General features: G+C 52.9%; 1 protein-coding gene and 1 long non-coding RNA gene across 2 annotated transcripts in view; one reads left to right on the top strand and one right to left on the bottom strand.

Annotated features, from left to right (window-relative positions):
* Window positions 1–4,124: 4,124 nt before the first annotated feature.
* Window positions 4,125–22,261, bottom strand: LOC102555877 (uncharacterized). The gene is made up of 3 exons (XR_005490106.2): window positions 22,002–22,261; window positions 8,901–15,142; window positions 4,125–8,452 (listed from the first exon to the last, which is right to left on the bottom strand). It is a non-coding gene; the product is annotated as an uncharacterized LOC102555877 (long non-coding RNA).
* Window positions 22,262–22,339: 78 nt separating this feature from the next.
* The window catches only part of Neurl1b (neuralized E3 ubiquitin protein ligase 1B), a 31,046-nt gene continuing 29,741 nt past the window's right edge, over window positions 22,340–23,644 (top strand). The window contains 1 exon segment of the mRNA NM_001142652.2: window positions 22,340–22,476. Coding sequence (NP_001136124.1) covers window positions 22,446–22,476 — 31 coding nt within the window. The 5' untranslated portion in view covers window positions 22,340–22,445.

Raw genomic sequence — 23,644 nt, 5'->3', positions numbered from 1 at the left:
CCTTTAAGCACTGTTAGAGCTGCTTGGGGAGCTGAGACACCCCCTCCTCCCTCCTCCCTCCTCCCTCTCACCTCTCCAGGCACCATGGACTCATCCTGTTGATCAACCTTTCCATGGTCAGAGGGTTCAGAAGCCTGGATGGTGCCATAGTGACCATGCCCTCGGAGCTCAGAGTGGGGAGAAAGAGGGGGAGGGGAGGGGAAGGAGGGAGAGGGTCTGAAGGGCAAGCAGGGCTCCAGCTATTACCTGCCTGTCCTTAGGAGGGGTCACTGAGGCTGGAAGAGCAAAGCCTGACACTCAAGGTCACTAATGGAGCCACTGACACTAGGATGGAAGTCTTGGGCCAGAGGCATGGGCCTACCCTCTAGGAGTCCATGATCTGGCTGCTTATCTCCTCTGAGTGTCTGGTATCAAGATTTCAGGGGCAGAAAGACATCTAAGGACCAGAGCAGTGGCTTGTGGGAGAGGTCACAAGAGACGTGTTTTTAATGCAGTTGCTGAGGGCAGTTGGAGGAGAAACAGGCAGGGAGGTGGTAGGAAGGAAAGCAGAGAATTGGGAAAGAGCCCAGAGAAGTTCTGTGGTTGACCTAAGGTCACACAGCAAATCTGGACAGAACCTGGTCAGGAAACCCTACAGGGAGTAGTAGTACCCCACCCCCATGCCATGGCGTGTGTGTGTACGTGTGTGTGTGTGTGTGTGTGTGTGTGTTTCAGTCCATGGCAGGAATCATATGAATTTCCATCATCAGGGGAGTGAGGGGGCAGGGCACACATCTTAGCGGACTATAAGACAAATGATTAAAATGGGTCTAAGACAGAGAGAAGCCCCCAAGGTAGTGAGTGCAGAGTCGGCCTGCTAGTGAAAAAGTAAGACCCCACTCCTCTTCATCTGGGATGATCATGACCCAGAGGGCAGAGAATAAATATGGGGCAGAGGGGAGGAGCTAGTGAAAGGGTGCTGAGCACTGCAGCAGGGCAGTCCCTCCAAAGCCACACACCCCAGTCAGTCCACTCCCAGGGAAAGAAAAAGAAAACAAAAATGTTAATGCCAATGAAGTTTTTGAAAAATGACAGAAAGGTAGAGGTCCACATAGAAGTCACTACCTTGATGCTCACTGACAGTGTGGAATCCAGCTAAACCTCACTCCTGAAGGAAGGCAAATAGCATGTGGTCTGTCCATACAATAGAATATTATTCAGCCATGAAAAGGACTGTAGTATTGGTACCGGGGAATGTGCTGTCAAGTGAAGTCCATTGACCAGTGACCATGGGTGTTCCTATGAAGTGTCTGTGGGCTCTACGGGGCAGGCACAGGACAGCCTACAAGCAGAGGCCATGGTGAGAGTGTGGGTTGCCGGCTAAAATCCAGTTTTCATTTTGAGGTTCTGAGACTGGTGACAGTGATAATTATGAAGCTAATGAGACCAACAGCCAATGAACTGCACTTGGACTGGGTAGATTTATGATACGCAAGTTGTATGTCAATAAATCTGGTTTTAAAAAATGGAGCTGTACCAAGATGAGTACATGTCTGTGGATGACTGCAGAGCTAGGGACGCCTGGGAAGATGTCACCCACCTCTCTCACCTGTGGTGCTCTGAGAGACTTTGCCTTCCACTATCAGGGGCAGTGAGCCAAGTTCTCATTGCAGTGAGGCAGAGAAGTTACATCTGCACCCAGCCCTTACTCTGTAAGGGCCCCCAACCCCCTGCTGTAGGGCCATGGTAAAAGAGTTCAGTGGTTCCACTTAGAAGCCCAGAAACAAGCGCCTGAACAAACACCAAGGGCAAGTCAAGGGCATGGGCTTCTGGAGGGAAGACGAGAGCCAGCAGAACTAGAAGGGCAGCCATATTGCCTGCCTTTAGCTAACAGAGAGGGGACTGGAGGCAACATGTATATGAGAAAAGGGTCTGGGAAAGGGGACCTGGTCACCGAATCTTCCATAACTAAGGCTACTGCCTGACCCTCTTACTTTTCCTGTCAGTTACAGATGACTGACAGAGTAGTTATGGGTTAGGTGATGCAGTCCCAAGAATAGTGGTTCTCAATCTGTGGGTTGTGAACCCTTTGGGGGTTCAAACAACTCTTTCACAGGGGTTGCATATTAGATATCCTACGTATTGGATATCTGCACTGCGATTCGTAACAGTAGCAAAATTACAGTTATGAAGTAGCAACAAAAATAACTTTATGGTTGGGGAGTCACCACAGCATGAGGAACTGTATTTAAAGGGTCACAGCACTACGAAGGTTGAGAACCACTGCTCAAGAGGCTGAGAGACAGAACTGAGAGTCTGAGTCAGCCTGGTCTACACAGCAAGACCCTGTTTCGAAAAATAAAAGTATCAACCTACGCTTGGGTAGCATGGGCATCAGGTGAGGCTGGACCAAGACTCTATTCTGCTTCACTCTACCTGTGCTGAGGACGGCTCTCCTTCCTGTGCCCACACCGAGTTTCCACATGTGGTCATGTGGCTTCTGGCATCTGTCACGGAGATTGTGGTCTGAAAACTTCCAGAGGGAGAGCAAGTGTGGTCGCCCTAGTGCCGCCCACAGACCCCATACTTTGTGACTGGAGAGATTCATGCTGCTTACTCCTTGGAGCAAATCACCATGGCCAGGGGGCCAGGCCCAAAGACCCCAGAACCAAGCCAGAGTTGGAAGGACATTGGCCTTTGGTGTTATGTGGGGCTGTGGCGGGTGTGGGAAGTAATAGCATGTTGCTGGGTGCAGGGATATCATAGTTACACCAAGACCAGCATAACGGGATGGGATGTGGAGCAATGGAGAGGACTCATCAGCACTTGGGGGGGGTTACCACTCCCCTTTTCTTAGTAAACCATGTTAGCTACCTGACATAGATAAAAGGGCATCTGTGCTCCTACCTATGGAAGGAGAGGCAGACCAGGCCTTCTCTAGGACCTTTTCTGTACAGGACTACACCTGGGTGGCTGGACTGATTGAAGCCTATGGGTTAGCCTCTCTTCCCCGAGTCTGCCTCAGTGCCCTCTGACCTCCCCAGTCCCTTGGAGCCCAGTCACCTGACTGCTGTGACTGTGACCTCCATCACCAGAGGAGGATGGAACCCACACCTAAAGGATACAGTCTTCCTCAAACCTCTTCTGCTCCTGGTGGATCAGGGACAGGGAATGGTCACCAGCCACTGTTTAGCCTCATGCCCTGTGGTCACAGAGTACAGGATGGGGACGCAGATCTGGGTGGAGCTCCATCGTGCCCCGCTAATATTTTTTTCTCCTTCTGCTCTCTCAGATCACTGCTTCCATGAGCTCTCCGGATTTCTCCATCATGCCCCAACTCCATCATGCCCAGTAGCCCTTCATAGGCCAGGCTATCCCCAACAAACAGACTGGCCTACCCAGCTGGGGCTCACACCAGAACCAAGAGTCTGTGTGTGAACCGTCTCTGCCTGTATCCTGCCTGTTCCTTAGAGAGAAACAGCGAATAGGGCATAGGGAGGGGACAGAGAGGCCAGGCAGGCAGTTTCCATGAGCAGAGCTCCCTGCTACTCCTCAAAATAACCACGGTGTATATCTACAGCCTCAAACTGTAGGCGCTTAGGATAAACCCTCGTAAATCTGTGTCCAGAACTGAAAAACCAGAGGCAGAGGCCATGCTAGGGCCAGACCCTCAGAGCATTCTCTCTCTCTCTCTCTCTCTCTCTCTCTCTCTCTCTCTCTCTCTCTCTCTCCTGCCTCCCTCCCAACCGCATCTCCTTGGTGCTTTTCCCCATCATGGAGCTGTGAGGCCCCAGCCCAGCTCACGCCCACGGACCACATATTTTAATGCGCCTTCACAGTCTTCCAGAAAAACAGCTACAGCATCTACGACATTCTTCCTCCTCCTTGGAACAGCAGTGAGGGATGGGCCTGGGGGAGGAGGGCCTGGGAGACGTGGGGGAGGAAGAAGCAAGCTTCCTGCCCTCCTCCCCTGAGGAATCAGAGAGAGCAAAGCTCCTGCCCCTTTCCAAGCCCCAGACATCCAGAAAAGCACCCAGAGTGTAAAGGTAGCCCGAGACCTTGGGGGGAATCTTTACAAAAACATCAAGTTTAGAGGCCATTTCTGCTGTTTGGGTCCAAGTGAACACAGCCACTCAAAGGCATCATTACACTTGAGCCTAGAACTGGGAAGGAGATTTATTTTGAGATACAGAGTAGAGAGAGTCAGAGAGCACAGGGGATGTGTAAAACTGACCTCAGGCGACCCCCAGGTGACCTTCAGGTGGCTCTTGGGGGCTGAGGCAGTTCTTGGTTAAAGGGCAGGAGGAACTTGGTTGAACAGAGCAGGGAGGAGGATCGTAAGGACTTGAGCTTCTATAGGGACTACAGCTGACACACAGGAAGCCAAAGGCGCTTAGAGGATGGCAAGACTGTGAGGGTCACAGGCTAAGGCCTTCAGCCAGAGTCCCCATGGCTATGCCTCCGTTCCCAGATGTAGAGTATCCAGGAGGAAGGTGGACAACTGTCTTTCTAGTACCTTTGCTCATGACTCCTCTTGGTGGGTGCACTAGTCAGATGTTTCCTTAGTCAACAAACCCATCTTTAGGTCGCACACTAGAGGCAGCCTGCATACTAAACAATGAAAAGGAACTCCCAGGAATGGTCCGAGGCAAACTTTCCCTGCTGAGGGCAGTTCTCACTGAGTTTCTGGATGATGGTAGGAGGGGGGAAGAGAAGGGAGGCCAGAGGCCAGATCATGAGGGGAAGGGTCTGACTCGGTGTGCTGGTTCATTTCCTTGACGTTAGCTTCCCTGGAAAGTGTGTTTTTCAGTGACTGTGTTGTAGAGTAGAGAGCAGACCTGACTCATCAACTTGTTAGAAGAATGGATGCATGAATGGATGGGCAAGATGGATGACTGAGTGGATGGATGGATGGGTGGGTGGGTGGATGGATGGATGGATGGATGGATGGATGGATGACTGAGTGGATGGATGGATGGATGGATGACTGAGTGGATGGATGGATGGATGAATAAGAGGTGTGGTAGATGGGTGGGTGACAGGCGATGGATGGATGGATGGATGGATAGATGGATGGATGGATAGATGGATGGATGGATGGATGGGTGGGTGGATGGATGTGTGGGTGAATGGATGGGTGGGTGGATGGATGGATGGATGACTGAGTAGATGGATGGATGAATGGATGGATGGTTGAATAAGAAATGGGTGATAGATGGGTGGGTGACAGGCGATGGATGGATGGATGGATGGATGGATGGATGGTTGAATAAGAGATGGGTGGTAGGGGCTGGGGATTTAGCTCAGTGGTAGAGCGCTTACCTAGGATACCTAGGAAGCGCAAGGCCCTGGGTTCGGTCCCCAGCTCCGAAAAAAAGAACCAAAAAAAAAAAAAAAGAGATGGGTGGTAGATGGGTGGTGACAGGCGATTGATGGAAGGATGGTATAGGTGGGTGATGAGTGGGTGCTGGGTGGATGGGTCGTGGGTAGGTAATAGATGGATGAAGGAAAGGAAGGCTATCTGTTGGAAACCTCAGGAAGCATCTCAGGCCAAGGCTACTGATTTGGAAGAAGGGAAGGAGGCAGGAGCCCCCTTCACAGTGCCATCCCACACACACAAGGAGGAAGAGACCAGGATGTTGGAGAAAACCTGTAACTATGTTCTGAACATGAATGGTTGTGTTTGGTCAGAAGAATGCTGTGGAGTGAGAGGTCCTAGGTGGCCAGCCCTTCTCAAGACTGTTTGGAACTGGCTGTGTGAGGTTTGTGGTGACCACACTGATCCAAATCAGAGGGCTGGAAGAGACCTGGGAGATCAGGTGCAAGGGGCATGTGGCTCAGTATGCTCCTGCAGAGGGACAGTGACGGAGGCCAGTTGTCACATACCCTGAGTACCAGGCCCTGGCCTAATCACTCAGTGCTTACTTGGTCTCCCACGGGCTGTACAATCAGAAGCCCTGGCGGTCACATTTTGTAAAGGCATTGAGGCTCAGGCAGGTGATCTAACTTGTCCAAGGTCACACAGCTGCTGAGAGCAGAGCCCCTCCCCCAAGCCATGTGGCACATATGCGTATTCACAGTGTGTGTAGATGTTCATGTGGAAGTGTCTATGTTTGAGTGTGTGCCTGCATGTGGAAGCCAGGGGTCAGATGCCTTCCGCCATGACTCTCGAGATTTTTGCTCTGTTTGATTTTGAGACACGGTCTCTTACTGAACATCATTCATTCCACTAAGAGGGCCAGCCAACGAGCAACAGGACTCCTCCTGTCTCTGCTTCCCCTTTCTACTGACTACCCCAGCAATGGGGTTACAAATGTGCATCGCCATGCCTGGTTACTGGGAATTATATGGATGCTGGGGAATTCAAACTCAGGGCCTTATATCTGTGCGACGATCACTTTCCCAGCTGCTGCCTGATTATGCTTCTCCCACCCAACTCTCAGGCAGTGCCATCTCCCGCAGCATGCCAAGTGGCTGCAGCACCAGTGCCAGGCGGTTTTGCCTGAGACAAAGGTAGGAGGCTGGTGACGGCACAGAGGGTGTGGTGGCCTTGACAATACGGGCTTGAGCAACACTGCCAGGTGTCTTCTGGGAAAAGTCAGGCACTATGAGGAAAGATCAGCTCTCCAGTCTGTTCTCATCGATGAATGAAGCTGGCTATAAGCCAGGACTCCCAAATCTCCTGAACAATGTGATTTCGGGGGCCCCCCTCAGACTGAAGGTTCCCGATGGCTGTTTTTGCTGCAGCTTAAAACCTGATGCAGAATGGGCAGAGCACGGCAAGAACACAGCAAGGAGCTATCATTGAGGGAGGACACAAAGGAGCGCTGGCTCGTTGGAGGGTGGGGCCAGACAAGCAGCTGTCACTCCCTGCGGGCTGATGGTCTGATAGGTGGTAGTACCCTCTGAAGCTGGCTCTGCTCACTGTGCCTCTGGCTGTGTTATGCGGTGATGTGCCAGCTTGCTGTGGGGAATTCATTCTAAGGGAAGGAAGACAACACATAGTGCCGGGCTGCACCGCGGGCGGGGCTGAAAGCAGCTCACTGTGATAAGCCAAGACCAAGCTCCTTTGGGAACATGTTGGTGGCTTTCGATAGATGGATCAATTCAGCGATGCTGGCATGGGCGTAGACATTAAGGATCTCAGAAATCTGTGAACCTGGAGCCTGGTCACTCATATCTAACCTCACAGTATGTATGGTCTTAACGGTGGATGACTGACTTTGACCGACCTGTCCAGTAATCAGATTCTGGTGCTGGTGCTGTAAGGAAGCTTCGAATCCAGCAGAATGGTAGTGGCCAGGAGGCAAGCTTGGGGCTGGTCAGCTGGCATGGGGCAACAATCTTGTGGGAGGCTGCAGGAAGATAGGTTTTGCAAATACATAGCTGACAGCAAATCCGCCCACACACCTGGGTAGTGGGGGGTATCTGGATACCCCCAGGAAACAGCAGCATGGTGGCATCTAGGTAGGGCCTCTGGAAGGTGAGGATAAAGGCCTACCACCTTCCACTGGCCATCCTTGCCTCCTGTGACCATTCAAGAATTAGCTCCTTGCTGCCATTCCCCTCCCACCCCCTGTACAGCTCCAGCAAAGGCTAGAGAGACACACTCAGCTGCTGCCTGGGTGTGGCATCATTGGGACCTCATAAATGCTTCCCTATGGACTGCCTTGGTCAGTGTGCTGTGAAGAGACACCATGACCACAGCAACTATAAAGGAAAAGATTTCATTGGGGCTGACATAGTTTCAGAGGTTTCATCCATTACCATCATGGCGGGGAGCATGGCAGCATCCAGGCAGACATGGTCCTGGAGAGTTCTAAGCCCAGATCCTCAGGCAGGAAGAAGATATAGAGTCAGCATAGCTTAAACTTTAGAAACCCCAAAGCCCACCCCAAAGCCCAACCCCAGTGAGTGACACACTTCCTTCAACAAGGCCACACCTCCTCATCCCTCTCAAACAGTGCCACTCCCCAATGACAAAGCATTCAACCTATGAGCCTCTGGGGCCTGTTCTTATCCAAACCTCTACATGGGCTTATCTGTTGACTTGAGTGTTAGTTTTGTTATGTTGTTCTCTGTGTTCTCTCTGGGTTAGTAGAATCGTGTATTTGGCAAAATGTCCACATAATTCACGTGCCAGGTCCTTTTTATTGAATGAGACAATGGACTATTCCAAGGGGTGAGTCCAACCATATGAGATATTCAGCCTCACCCTTACCAGGAGATGCTCTAAGGACCATGCAATCTATCATCACTACAGCTCCACAGAGACCCTGGCATGAGAGCAAAAGGTTGCTTTGCTTCATCGACAGCATGGGTACATCGAAAACAGAAGGATCCTGTGTGCACTGGTTCCTCCCAGAAGGCCAGAGATTGGTGTCCTGGAGAGATGGCAGCCCTCTGTGCTGACTGAGCACTGAACAGCCACATCGTGGAGTCAGTCTGCGTGCCAGTGGAGTACAACTCTGCCCTGAAAACAGAGGGAACACCCACCACCAGCAACACCATGGATAAGCCTGCGGGGACATGGTGTTAAGTGTAACAAACCAGACATGGAGAGGCAGTTGTGTGTGGTCTCATGTGTGGAGTCTGAAAAGGTCAGAGGAGTCAGTTTCGCAGACAAAACGTTAATATCAGTATTGTGCGTGTGAAGAGGCAAAGGGGAGGTCGTAAGTGTTCATCACCAAAATAAAAGAGCAAGTGTGGGAGATAACTGGCTGTTGGCGGGTTTGCCTCCGCTGCGCTCCCACCACAGCGCACGTGTCTCTCAGAACACCCGAAAAATGCCACACATGGATGCAGCGTTTTTGTCAGGTTCGTTTTTCAAAAAACGAATCTCGACAAGCGCCCCGCCCCACTAGTTCTAGAGAAGAAAGCCCCAACGTGTTAGGACACAGGAGAGAAGGTTCAAGACTAACCTGGAAGCGAGGCCTCTGAGGATCTGGCTCAGTGCAGTGGGAGAGCACCCGGCAGGTTGAGCGGGGCTGGATCCACAGCAGGCCTCCAGTTGTTAGTGACCTCGAAGACAGAGAAGCAGAAATTACCCACAATGAAATGCAACGATAACTTCCCTTTGTTTGCTGCGCTGGAGATTGAAGGCAAGGAGTTGTGTAAGCACCTGCCACTGAGCTACGGTCCCAGACCCACGAATGTAATTTACAAGGATACGAATCAAATGGCTCAACACATGTGTCATGGGAGGGGAGAGAAGAGAAAAAGGATCCCCGAATTTCCACACCCACATTGATCACAGTCTGCCCTGACACCCATCGTTTCTTCCAGGGCTCAGGGTCCTTACAGGCCACTTGCCCTTCTTGCAGGTGTGGCTTTTCTTGTGTCTTCCTTGGGTCAGCCTGAGAAGCTGGGGCTGCCCCAATGCTGCCTCACAAAGATGAGTGTAGAGAATGGAAGTCAAGTTACCAGGCTCTAAGAAGGAAACGCGTTTTGACCCCTGGATCCAAGATGACAGAAAGAGGGTCATGGCTAGGTGCAGCCTGTTCCTTACACAAAGCTCACCAGATGTGTGCCTGAGGGAAAGGCCATCAAGAGAAGGTCTACCAGGAACATGGCTAGACTGTGTCACCAGGGATGTTCCTGATGTGGGCGTCTTGTGTATCTGTGTGCTTCTCTCTCGGTCTCCTTGTGAAGCAGCGTTACTAGAAAGCCGTGCCATTCCCAGCAAGGCGGGCACCCCTCAGGAGTTAGCCTGCTGCTGTTACCCCCAGCAAAGCTTCCAGAGAGCTGGCTGGAAGAAAACTGAGCATTGGGAGAGGTAAGGTAGAATAGAACCTTGAAAAGAGGAAGAAAAGAGGGGCATCCCAAAATACGTGCTCCTTTGGGCTTCTCTGCCAGCAGTGACATAAACCTGGGCTTCTGGGATGAACAAGAAGGAAGGGTGCTTACACATACCTGACAAAGTCGCCATTCCCCAGCTTTAGCAGGCTGTGGCTCCAACGGTAGGACCTTCCCTGGTGGTGGGGTCCAACGGTGGGACCTTCTTCCCTTCCCTGGTGGCTGGGTTGAGTGCAGGTTTGCTCACTGTCACACACTATGTGTGCAGAGCCCTCCACATCTCTCTGTTGCCCTCAGAGGATTCCCTAGAGGAACAGCCAGAGCCCACATGCAGGGCTCCCTCAGCGTGCCCCACTCCCTCCCTACCCTAGGTCGTGTCAAGCGAAATTTAAGAATCTGTGGAGGACAACCCTACAGGCAAGACCAGCTATCCCTTTTTCTATTGACCATTGGGAGACCACACGATGAATGGTGGGACTTGCTCTGTTCACTGTGACCTCACCTCTCCAGCAGCACCTGGGTATGACATGAACTGTCTGGGGTCAAGCCATCCCTCAGCCAGGAAGGGTTTCTTCTCTAAACACCTGGACCACACAGGTGAGCATTATCTTGTCCCTGTTTCATGATTCACTACTACACCAGTTTTAACTGACTTTGGGGCAGCCATGGGATTAGCTCAAAGCAACTCTTTCAATGTCCCACAGCAGAATCCCTGGGCAGGGTGAGATGAGGAACCAGACCCCGCCTCAGGCCAGCAGAACAAGAAGTTCCAAAGGCCCACCTTTCTGGCCCCTCATGGTGCTAACATCCACTGAGGCCACAGACTACCAGGATAATTCCATCTGTTCCTCTGCTGACAGACAGGAGGGAATAAGCCCATCCCTGATGCCTTTACAATTCCTGTTCCCAGTCACACACATCCTACAGACCTACCTACAGAGCCAAGTGGGGAAGGCTGTGGCAAGGTTGCAGTAGCTCCTGGGGAAGAGAAACAGTAGATGGGCAGCTGACTAGCAGGTGGCAGCCCAGGTAGAGACAGCAGCGCCACGGAGACAATGGGCAGAGCAGAAGCAATGAAGTCCCCATGATAGCCCTCACTGGGCCTCTGCACCTCAGTGCCCCATTTGTAAGTGAATGCACTCTGTGCTCACTGGTCCTCACTCCCATGTGCCTGAGACCAGAGTGGGCTTCATGGTGGCGGTGTCATAGGCCATGGGTTTGGGGCAGCAAGAGGAGGGACAAGTAGAAGAACTTCTGAATGGAAGGAGCGGCCTTCCATGGAGCTGATGGCAGACTTTTGGGGTCACCTTACTGTGTTCTAAATGACCTCTCCGTTCCTGAGCTCTTTAAGGTGCCAATGGTACTCAGCGTAAGCTGGTTTTACAATAAACCAGTGGACAGATAGTCAGAGTTAATGGTCACAGTGACATACTCCTTATGGATGGGTTCCTTGCCTGCTCCCTGCAGACTACGACTGAACACATGTCCTCACTGTCCAGCTCCCAACTTGTCTGACTAATGATGTTACTTGGCCTCTCCCTGCCTGCCCTGCAAAGGGATGTTCATCCTATCCACAGAGGAGAAAAAGAGATACCGGGCCCATTGCTGGGGGTCAGTCCCAGTCCTGAACTCACTCTGGGTCCCTCCATGCAGGTTATGTGACCCTGGGCAAGTCATCGACCTTTCTGAACCTCAGCCTCTTCATCTCTGAAGTAGGGAAGAGCTTTTCTGGGAGTTAGGAGGAGTTGCTTGTTCATTCGTCCAGTGGATATTTGTTGAGCATCTACTTAAGGCGCAATTCCGGAGGACAGTGAAGGGGAAAGGCCCTCCTTGACCATGTTAGGTTCAAGGGGAAAGGAAGGCAGCTAGAAAGCAACCTGTCAGTGTGTGACTGAGAGCCTGGTATGAAATGAAGTCAAGAGAGACCCCACCACCACCACCACCACCACCATTCCCTCTCCCTCTCAACCCCAAGCTCTCAGGAGAGGATGGAACAGATTGCACCAGCCTAGTCAAGATGGCAGGAGAAAGGGACACTCTAGGGTGGGGGACGACAGCTACAAAAGGCTCAGCGTGCCTGCTGAGCACAGCCATGGAGGGGTTGAGCTTATGGAAGTCCCCCAGAGTCAGGCAATGGGTAGGTGGGAAGGCGGTCTTTACCCACTGACACCACAGAAGAGGCTGTGGAGACGAGTCTGCCTCGTGGTCTGAAGTCAGGAAATGTAGCACAGTGGCCTCCAGGCCTCCCTGTAACTGCCTTTCCTCTTCTAAGGATCAGGAGAGCCCATTCCCTGAGGCGGACCACCTGCGGTGCACATGACCTACACATCCACCGAGCCCGCCCATCTCACCCCCATATCCTGACACCCCAAACAGTGACTCACGGAACAAGACGGCAACCATGCACTCAGGTTAAAATTATGCAGGCCACGCGTGTGATATTAAAAACCCAGGGAGCGTGTGTTTCTAGTGCAGGGGATGCCAAAATGTAGCTGCTTTATTTAAGGAATTTATTGGGCTAGTGTGAACGGATGTTTGTTGAAGGTTTTTCTCCCAGTGGGGGAGAAGCAGGTACCTGCAGTTTGGTTGCTAAAAATAGGGGGGAGCTCAGCCTGCTTCATGTGATGGGTCCCAAAAATACCGCCTCTTCCCTTCTTCCTCAGCAGCAGCTCGGGCTGTGTGACTGAGCCGGCTCCTGGCAAGCCTGGCTTGGTGACAACCGGGACCCCAGGGTTTTGCTTCCTGAATCACTAGGTTGGTGTGTGCCCATCCCGGGTGCTTATGGGAGGGAGGCCAGGGTAATGGCATCTAAACCCGGGCTCCAGCCCGACTCTGGATTCTGTCTTCCTGGGTAACCTTGGTTGGCTTCAGAGGCTGGGGACCAGACTGCAATGCCCACTTTTAGGAGCCCCTGGGTGTCTGCAGGCGTAACTGTGGAGCAAGGAAGCATCTCTAAAATGTTGGGCCCAAGAAAGGGGACCGGTGGCTGTGATCAAAAAACTTAACACCGGGCTGGGGATTTAGTTCAGTGGTAGAGCGCTTACCTAGGAAGCGCAAGGCCCTGGAACCAAAAAAAAAAAACAAAAAAAAAAACTTAACACCGAGATTACAAAGATATCCTGTGGGGCCTGTTACTTCATACAATCAATACACATCTCTCTCTCTCTCTCTCTCTCTCTCTCTCTCTCTCTCTCTCTCTCTCTCTCTCTCTTTCTTGTGAGAAAAAAAATTCTGCAGAGCCTGACACTCTTCCCTTGACTTTCCCTTGGCTCTCCCTTGGCCTGGCAAACTCCACCTGTCTGCCTGGGTGCCCTTAGGCCATGGAGCTCCTCCTCCTAGCCACGCCTGTCTCCTTAAAATCCAGCAACTGCTCTCAGGCCTGATCTAGGATCTATACTAGGCCCTCACTGTATGGGAGACTAAACCTGGGAGTGCTTTGCCCTTAGATGGACCAGAGAGTGACCTAGGGTGACCTGGTGGTTGAAAGAGCCTCTTTGGGATCCAGCGCAGGGCAGGCCTTGTCTTTGCACCATGAAGGATGCCCTGTGGGGCGGCTCCTGAACCGATGGTTGCTGCCCTTCGAGGACTCTAGGGGTGAGGGGGCATTAATTCCTTTTGGGACAGCATGCCATTTAGCCTTTGGCCAGGATACCTCGGGGTCCAGGTCTTGAAGGCCAGAAGGACCAGCCGGAACCTCTTAGTCTGTCCCCGGGGCCCCGTGTGTCCTTGAACTGATTTCTGTGCCTTTTTGAATTGTTCTCTTCATAAGAACACCGTGTAAGCCAGGTGTGGTGGTACACACCTTCAGTTCCAGCATTTGAGAGGCGGCAGTAGCATTTGAGGCAAGGGTGGCTTACACAGGGAGTTCCAGGACAGTCATGGGCCACACGCTGAGAGCCCCATCTCAACAGACAAACAAGCAAAGGGAATTCCCACGTGAGCTAAAGGCAATGCCTGGACCCCAGGGAGCAGTCCCAGTAGTAGCCCCTTGGCCTGATAACACCCATAGTTCCCTTACCCAACTCACCACCCTGGGGTTACATTACCTGCTTCCAGTTTTCCTGTCGCCCACTAGCGGGGACCTCCCTTAGGAACTTCAGCTCCGCTCATGGGAGGAGGTAGCCCCAGTGTACTCTTTCCTCCATGATAGGACAGTTACTATTGGGGAGACTCACATCATGGGGTGTCCTGATATTGGTACCGTTATCCCTAGCCTTTATTTAGCAGCTGTGGAAGTGAGCTTCAGGGAGACAAGGAATTTCTCCACAGTTACACAGCAGAGCTGGCACCCACAGTTGTCTGTCAAACTCTGGCTCTTTTCTCTACGACCCAGCCTCTCCCTCTCTCTTCCTTCCCTCCTTTCTTCCCTCTCTGACCCTCTCTGTCTATACCTGCCACTGATCTGATTCAGACAGGCCTGTGTCACTGGGAAACTGTGGCAGTCTGAGGAGACACAGACAGGCCTGGGCCTCTCCAGGCAGCTGCTATGGGGGGAAGGCTGCTCCGTTGGGCCTCTTCAAGAGGGAAGCCTCACAGAGTGGCAGACCGGAGATACCTCTTTCTTTGCTCTCTGCCACTCTCCTTGGGCCACCTGTTCCTCAAAGAGCTCCTCCCACAGACTCTGTGGCCTCAACTCCCAAGGCGACTCTCTGCTGTTCTCCTCTGCAGCAAACAGAGCTGCCACCTTTGCCAGGTTATCTAGCCCCGGAGTGCCTTGTGGACACCTCCTCTCACTTGCAGGAGTCTTTGGGGTCCTGCAGCCCCCTGAGACTTGGAGAACACAGACATTTGTAGCAGGATGTGAATGAACCATTCAGTATAAAGACGAATAGTCCCCTGAGCCGGTTTGCAGGGAATGGACTTCACACACACCATGAGCCTCCTGGGGCTTGGATTTGTTTCTTCACAGAAAACTCCTCTGCCACACTCCAGGGCCCTACCTTCCACCTTGGCCTGGAAGGTGCGAGACAAGAGGACCATGCAGCTTGCCACAGCTCCCCTCAGCCCCAGCTCTGACTCTGTGAGATTGCCTTGCATCTCTCTGGCAGTTATCTGGCTGCTGGGAGAATCTTTACTCTGAATATTTTCCCTGTGGAATTCAACGCTGTGATACCACAGCTCGGGAGACTGCAATGAGATTCCTCTAAAAGGCAACAAACTTTCAAGCCCCCCACCCCCCGCCTTGGTCGGGCCTTGACCACCACACCATGTCCAGGTGACCACCACCTCACGCCACTCCTCCTTGATCGAGGCTGTCTGTTCTGTCAGCTTGGCTTGACCCACAGCATGACCAGGTACAGTGTTCAGTGTGACTCCGGCCTCATGGAGACAGGCTTAGTAACAGTAGATGATACGGTCCAATGGATACCTAGAGGATACACAGAAATGCACGCTGAGCAGACAGACGCAAGGAAACACTCGGTAGAAATAGTTCAATATGTAACATATTGCTAAATGGCTCCCCAAAGTGTATAGTTACTGTATACCCCATTGGCCACATAAGATTTCCTGGTTTTCCACAGTTTAGTCACCATCTAGTATTACCAACATTCTAAGTTTTAGCCAGTCAGTTGGCTATCTCTTTGTAACTCTGACTTTTGTTTCTCTTATCATTGATGAGATTTGGTACCTTCGTGCCCATCGGCCACGAAGATATCCTTGTGAAATATCTGGATTTTGCCCCCCTTTTATACTGCATTAACTTCTCCATATGTGCATTATGTACTCATTAGTCTGGGTGTATACATATTTTTGGAGCCTAGAGGTCATTGCCGGGCGCCTTTCCTCAATCTCTCCACTTTATTTTGTGAGACAGGGCCTCTCACTGAACCTAAAGCTGTACCCCATGCCCCGTATCCCACTGCCAAGGTTACAGAACCTGGCGCCATGCTCCCCCTTTTACACGGGCTCTGGGAATTCAAACTCGGGCCCTTATGCTTGAATGGTAGTCAGTTTACACACCAAGCCCTCTCCACAATACATACATAATAAGACTTTCAGGACAAAGGCTCACGTAGCCTAGGCTGGTCTTGAACTTGTGGCAATCCTTCTGCTTCAGCCTCCCTAGTTCTGGAATTAGAGACCTGAGTCACCATGCCCAGCCGTACTTTTCTTTTGAGGAAGCATTTTTTGTTTGGTATTACTGTCATTGTTTGGGAATGCCCTCTGCAGCAGACTCCTGTCTCTACCCCCTAAATGTGGGATTGCAGGTGTATGCCACGCCTGGCGTGAAGATATTCCTTTTGTGCCCACCTGTACAGTTTTTGTTTTTGCGAGAGGGAGGGATAGGATCTCACATCACCCAGGCTGACAATCAGACTCCGTGTAGAGTCAAGGGTGACATTGAACTTCTCATCCTCTTGCCTCCGCCTCCCAAGTGTTGGCACTGGGATTGTGGGTGTGCGTGGCCATGCCCAGTTTATGAGGTGTTGGGGTTTGAACTTGAAGCTTTGTACATGCTAGGCAAGCACTTTGCAGACTGACCTGCACTCTGTCCCTGAAGACATTCTTCCATGGCATTCTTGCCTTTAACCTAGATCCTTCTGCCACCATTGTGATGACATGGGCAGGGTTCTGCTCCTGTACGGACAGTCAGCTGGGCTAACACCAGTCATTAAAGACTGTCTTTATCCTGTGTTTGGCACAGAGCACATTGCCTGTTTGTGTCTGTTTTCTGTCTTCTACCCAACAGGTCTGGTCATTTATCCAAACACAATGCCACAGTGTTTTAGTTAGCCTTATGATTGGCATTAATATCCAGTAAAGGGCTGCAGACATGGGGGAGGTGGAGAAGGGGGAGAAGGAGAAGATGAGGGAGACTCAACCAGAGCAAAGCAGGTATACGCCATTACGAAACCTGTTACCTTGTATGCTAATTAAAAAATTGCACAAACGGAAAGGTACCCACCAAAGAAGCTCTGATTTCATTCTCCTTTCTCCTCCTCTCCTTCATTGTAAATAACTGTCTTCTATCCTGTTTCTAGTTCTTCTGAATCTATGTTCACACCACACACACACACACACACACACACACACACACCACCTGCCAGTGTTAGGGTGGCATTGGATCTGTCAATCAACTTGAAGCTGACTCCTTTAAAACACTGAGCCAAGCAGGCTGTGAATAGCATGTGCCCTTCATTTGTTTTAGCCCATTTAGAGTCCTCTTAGCACCGTCCGTAGAGTAGTTCTCGAGGGAACTGCTACTTGACAAAGTGGGAGATCTTGCTGCCACTGAGGCTCATACTGAAAGCCAAGGCCTCCTGCTAGAGGGATGCAGTCCCAAAGCCAACGCCAAACAGAAGAGAGCAGAATGTGGACTCAAACCATCCTGCTTGACCAAGCTGGACCTCGCAATAGAGCATGCCACAGCGTGCAGCAGGCACATAGTGACAGGTTCAGGGGTGGCTAGCGTCCTGAGTACACAGGATGCTTCCTGTGCTGTGGCTCCTGTGGCTGGCTGATGAGCCGTTACTCAGTACGGAGAGGCAGGTGTGCCCTGGTCATCTCCACTACACAGACCCAGAAACAAGGCAGACAGGGGCAGGTGACCCACCCAGGGTCCTCTGGTCAGTTAGGGCAAAGCTCTGGTTGAATCTGGTCTCTTAAAGCACCCCACAACCCTTCCTTCTTGTTTTTGTCAAAATTCCATATGCCCAGGGCGAGTTTTCTACAACTCCAGGAAGTCATCAGAACTCTGGCTGCTCCAGGAGTTCAGGATGGTCTCTCTGTAAACGCTCAGCCACTTGGGGTCCAAGATAAAAAAAAAGCACAGACTCTGGGGGTCAGACTGGGCTGGGTTTCAGGCCCACGTGTGCCCCAGCTGGCTGAGTGGCGTTAGATAAGTTTCTCTGCTGCTCTGAGCCTCCCGGGATAGAGCAGAGCTGATTGCTGCACCTGCCTTGCTGAAGGAGACAAGGATTAAAGGAGGTGACCAAGATGGGGCTTCAAAACAAGTCTGTGACCCTCGGCTCCTTTCATTTTATTTTGTTTTAATTCATTCATTAATTTGTTTTTTACCTCCCTATAAGAGTTACCCTGGGGATTAACAGACCAGAGCCCAGATTGTTCAATGTCTCTTCCTGGAGGACCACAAGCAAGCTACCCACACATGCTGGGCTTCCACTTCCCCATCTAGAAAAACAGAGACCTTGGTCAAACTTCCTCCTCCCACTATTGCCGTGGTAGCATGTGCACAGGGCTTTGGAGGGCCCACTGCTCACACCACTCACGCAGCGTGGGCCACCTTCGTGGTGTAACCACCCCAGTACTTCTACAGCCAGTGAAAGCTAGGATCGTGGACTGACTCCAGTTCGCCCTGCCTCAGGCTTCTGCCGTGTGCCAACAGAGTGAGTCAGGTCACCTCCACACTGGCCTTGGGTCGTGGAAACATTGAGTCTGGACACGCATGCCTCAGGTTCTGGCACAGAGACCTCCATCGGGTTTTAGGTACATTCCCACCTTGATGTCTACAACCATCTGAACACAGTTGATACGTCTTTGGATAAAAACGACCTTCTTGTGGCCCTGAGATTAGCTCACGCTACAGCCACCTTCAGGATCGGCCGTGCATCCGTAAGTAAATGAGGAAAACCACGGCACGGCACGAGGCTTGCTCTTCCTTTCCCCCTTGGCTGCCGGGTGTGTGGCTGCTGGCTTCTGTGCCAGACCGAACTGATTTGGTCATTGAGGGCCATGCAGCAGGAGTGAATCCTGGAGCAGGAGAAATTCAGACACCTCCCCCCCGCCCCTCTGTTTAAGGCTGGGTTGGGTGGCTTCAACGCTCTGAGCCTGCTTCTTCCTCTGTAGAGAAATGAGACCCTTCTGCATTCTACCTTTTCCCGACCGGGAGAGCCTGACAGCGATTCCACTTCATCCCTAAAGCTGGTTCCTTTCCTGGGAGGTTCATGGTCACCTTGGCAGGCTAGTGGTGAGGACTCAGTGGTGCCAGGTACCTGTTCCCCAGTTGCTGGAACTTTGTACACAGCGATTAATAAGATGAGAAGTTATGACCTTGGCATTCGAAAATTGAGGCTTTTTCTTCAACAAGAACCAGGGTCTTGTGCATTTCAGGCCAAGTACCCTGTCTCACAAGTATATCCCCTGGTGTTCTGAGACAAGAGCTTTGCTCTGAAGCCCAAACTCACCAGGACTCACGGTCCTTCTGCAACCTTCCTGTGGCAACTTTAAAACACCTTTGTAATCCAACTGCAGCCTGGATTCTGACTTCCCGAGCTTTTGGGTGTGGGCACCCCCAGCTCAGGTGAGTCTTTGCTGCCAGGGCTAGAGCTGTCAGAGCTGGTCCCACAGAAGCAGAGCCAGCGTCTCATTGCCTCCTGCTCTACAGGCTCCTGGCATTGAATAACTACAGTGACGTTCACACAGGGCCTACAGCTCTTGTGGGGCTGGTACCAAACGAAGGTGGCAGTCTAGTCTCTGTGCTGGCTGAGGCAAGTGGCTCTGTGCAGGAACAGATAAAACTGAAGGCTCTGGCCAAAGTCTGATGATATCCCACTTGCCCTGTTCCCTGGACCCTGTGGGGACACTTCTGACCTGCCAACTACTCCTCTAAGCTCCAGTGCCCTGGGCCCTGGTAAGGCCTCTCTTTTCTCACTTACGAGGCACACTGGAGATGGTTCGACCTCGGTACCCATCTCCAGTCTCTTAGCTGCTGGATGCCTGAGGCAAGGAACTCCACTTTCTGAGGCTCCGTGTCTACAGCTGAATTTACAAGCTGTCTGCTTTGGTGTCGCAGAGGCAGGAGAGGGTCATGGGATGTATCTATGGTCACAGAGCCCCAGGCGCAGCCCATGAGCAGGGGCTAACATTGCTCCCGTCTTTCCATGCTTCTTCCCCAGACCCGGTCCCAGGTCTCCTAACCATGCAGATGGGAGTTTCATGCTTTCTCGGCTGGCCCTGCTCAGGAGAAAGGTTGGTTGGGAGGACAGAAGCAGGACCACAGGAGCTCAGGCTGGATCAGGGGAATGCTCTCTCTGGTTCTTCTAGCCTGGGACTCTAGAATGACCCACTACAGTGTACTCCTGCCTCTCTTTGAATTCTAGAAATCTGTGGAACCTAGAAGCCCTCACAGCAATGTTCCTAGCTGTTTTTTTTTTTCCTTTTTTTTTTTTTTTTTTTTTTGGAGCTGGGGACCGAACCCAGGGCCTTGCGCTTGCTAGGCAAACGCTCTACCACTGAGCTAAATCCCCAACCCCCTAGCTGTTTCTTACTCCTGCCCCAGGGGCCTCCCTATGTGCCTACGCCACTGACCCCACCCTTATTCAACAGTTTAGCTTTTTTCTCAGAGGTGAGCTCCAGAGCCAAAGCGACTTCTAGAATGAGCAAATCAGCCTGTAAAGGAGTGGCCACAGCCCCGGTTTATGTTTTAAGGCACTGCTTATTCTGTTTGCTTATTTTGCCCACACCTGTCACTCAAGATGAGTAGGCGGGACTACTGTCACTACAGCTCCTTCCTTCCCAATCCTTCCCTCCCTCTTCTTTCTCTTTTGCCTCCTTTCTTCTTTTCTGTCCTCTGCCAGTCAGAGCCAGCCCTCTCTGCAGGTATTTTATTCAATCTGCACCGAGCGGGCCAGCCGTAGGTGGGGAGGCAGGGATGAATGTGTCCCTTTGGAGTGGGAAGGACAGGAAGGCAGCAGCTGCAGTAAGGGTGTAGCTGAAGGACAGGACGAGGTGCGGGGGCGGGGGGGACCTCAGTGACGGAGCAATTACCATACATACCCAAATAAGAGACAGTCTAGAATCTACCTAGACTGTAGACGCAAGGACAACCTCTATCCTTCCCCAGCGCTCAGGCATGTCAAGCTAGAGAGTCCAAAAAGACAAGATGGGGAAGAGAGAGAGGGGCAGTCAGATGTTCACCTATAAGGTTAATTTATCTCACCGGCACAGGCTTATCACCTCCACCCCACCGAATTATCACCGTTGCACCGGGCGATATCAACGCCACTGGAAACCACTTCAAACGCGTGTTATTTAACACTCTAATTTTAAACTCCAGACCTTCAAGAAACTCTCTGATCCCGATTCTCCCCTGCGTGGTTTGCTGTCGTGTCACTGATGTGGAAGATGCAGCATTTCCCCACAGCACATCTGCTCGGGGCTCAACCTCAGCCTTTCAAATCCCACCCCCCCCCACACACACACACCAGGACAGTCGGGAGTGGGGTGGGTTCAGAGGCTGCAGGTGAGCATCCCGGGAAGTGACCGAAACACAGCCACTTGCTGGAATGCTCTGAAAATGGCCTTTTAAACGCCGGGTGAACGGCAGCTTCCCCACCCTGCCGCCACAACGTCCTTTTGCCCTGAGTCATTTTATCTGAGTGAAATTCCTCAATTCCTTTTATAGCAATGGCGACCTCTGTAAGTACCCCAGGGTCATCCAGAGCGAAGGCCCTCAGTAACTGGGAGATCGGTTTGGGAATCTCTTCCACCCACCGAGCCTCAGTTTACCCTGTCCCTGCCGTGGAGGTGATAACCTTGCTTCCTAAGCTGATGAAAATACAGAGTATGGGAGGCTGAAAGTAATAGTTAGGGACTGGGTCTCCTCAGACGAATTATCACACCTCCCCCATCTTGGTGTGTCAGCCCCCCATTTTGGTGTGTCAGCCTGTGAGTTGGGACAGGGGTGGCATGAGCCATATGGCTTCAGCACAGGAGAGTAGCCAAGGCCGGAAGGTACTGAGAAAAGACCAGTACAGTGGGGAATGGTCGAACCTCCCCCCACCACACACAACACAACCCACCTCACACAGCACCCCAATTCTCTCGAAAACGTTCAGCCAGTGCTACCTGACACTCTAAATGTTATCGTTGGCTTTGATCACTGTGTGATTTCTCTCTCTCTCTCTCTCTCTCTCTCTCTCTCTCTCTCTCTCTCTCTCTCTCTCTCTCTCTCTCTCTCTCTCTTTCTTTCTTTCTGGAGCTGAGGACCGAACCCAGGGCCTTGCGCTTTCTAGGCAGGCACTCTACCACTGAGCTAAATCCCCAACCCCACTGTGTGATCTTAATTGCTAATTTTTCCTGTTCCATCCTTAAGAGCAGTGGACTGTGCCACACGGGGCTGAGGGTGTGGGCAGTACTTTAATGAAGAAGGCAGGGTGCGCTGAAGTCTGGGTTTCCCCCCACTACCCCGCTTATACACACTGAAGTCACTCCTCCTAGGTATGTGGCCTAGGGAATGGAGAAGTTCCCACCCCTCCCCATCTCACCCTGGATGGACTGTCATGGAGCCCCTGTCACTGTCCAGGGTGACCTGCATGTGTGCTCTCCGTCCCGGAGTCCAGGCACCACCCAAAGTGGCCCAGTGCCTGGAGGAGGCCTCTGTGCCCTGTGGCCCCTCCCGTGTGGCAGAAGGAGCCAGCGCTGTCCGCGCGGGAACGGCGAGGGCGGGAGGCCAGCCCCGCCTCTCCAGTGCGCTACCGGTGCAAACTTTCAAAAGACGCGGCGGCGGCCACGGCCCCGCCCCGGCACGGTTGGCGGCGGGCGCGGGGGCGGGGCGGGCGCGCCCGGGCCCGTGGCTCCGCCTCCTCCCGCCGCCGCCCGCGCCGCCCATCTGCCGCCCGCCGGTCGCCGGTGCAGCGGCAATGCCCCGCAGCCCGGCCTCGGCCCCCGGCCCGCCCAGCTAGCCCCGCGCCGCGACTCTCGGAGCAGCGATGGGCAACACGGTGCACCGGACCCTGCCAGGTACGCCCGGAGCCGCGCCCCGAGGTGGCGCGGAGCGCCTGGTACTCCCCGGGTCGCCGCAGCCGCGGAGCCCGGGTGCAAGCCAGAGCCTGGCTGCCCGAGCCTGATCCCCGGAGCCGCACCCCTGCGGGGCCGTGGGGACCCCGCCTGGTTCTCCTGGCCTTGGCCGTGCGCCCCGTGCCTTTGTTACAGCCGGAGGTCGCTGATGAGCGAACCGGAGTGGGGCATCGGGGCTTCCCCGGGCCGGAGCCTTCAGGGGGGCCGCCGGGCGCGGGTGTCCCGGGTCTCCTCGTACAGCCCGCATGCGCCCCCGCCACACGTGCTACTTCTTGGCGGCGTTCCCACGCGCGCCGGGCTGCACCCCGCTCGGGTGTCCGCTCAGCTGGGGGCCCTCCAAGCCCCATCAGAGCCGCTGCTGCGGAGCGCACCGCCCCCTAGTTATAAGCGCCCTAGAATTTCCCAGACCGGAGAAAGGCCACGGTGGGCGAGGGGCGTGGGGCGGGCGTGCGGAGGCCGGGGACGCCACGCCTCGTTGAAAATACCTAGTGATTGTGGAACAGGTCAGCGCGCCGAGGCTGTCACTGCCTGTTTGCAAAGAAGCGTGTTCCTAAGAAAAGGCACCCCGATTTTACACAAGTTGAAGCTCAGAACCGGAGAAATGACCTGATGACAGGGCAGTGGTGGGAGACTGCACGGGCCCTGTCAGCCTGTCTGCCCCGCCCCTCACCCCCACTGCTCCAAGTCTTCACAAGTATTTGGGCATAAGGCTGGATATTTACAGCATCCTTGGGCAAAGGCTGAGTGTGGTGTGTGTGTGTGTGTGTGTGTGTGTGTGTGTGTGTGTGTGTGTGTGTGTGTGTGTGTTGGGGGAGGGTAGTTCAGAGAAGAAGCAAGTTGGCTGTAGGTCAGATTCAGTGCAGCCCAGCGGACACCCTTTCTCTGCTCTGACACCCCCACAGTCATTCCTCCAGCAGTTACCCGAATAGGGTTGTCTCCTCCCCTGGAAGGGATTGGGCCAACCTGAGGCCCAAGCACTGCTGGGGAGGAGGCGGCTGGGGAGGGAGACAGCCCCTTCTACTAACAAGCCCGTGGGTGGCTTTCACTGCATCATTCCTAAGGTCAGCCAGGTGGAGTCACAGGCTGGTGAGCTTCAGAGGTGGCCTTAAAA

The sequence above is a fragment of the Rattus norvegicus genome, chromosome 10 (assembly GCF_036323735.1).
Source record: "Rattus norvegicus strain BN/NHsdMcwi chromosome 10, GRCr8, whole genome shotgun sequence".
Lineage (NCBI taxonomy): Eukaryota > Metazoa > Chordata > Mammalia > Rodentia > Muridae > Rattus > Rattus norvegicus.
Note: the sequence above shows the minus strand (reverse complement) of the source record. Positions and strands in the feature narration are given on the sequence as shown.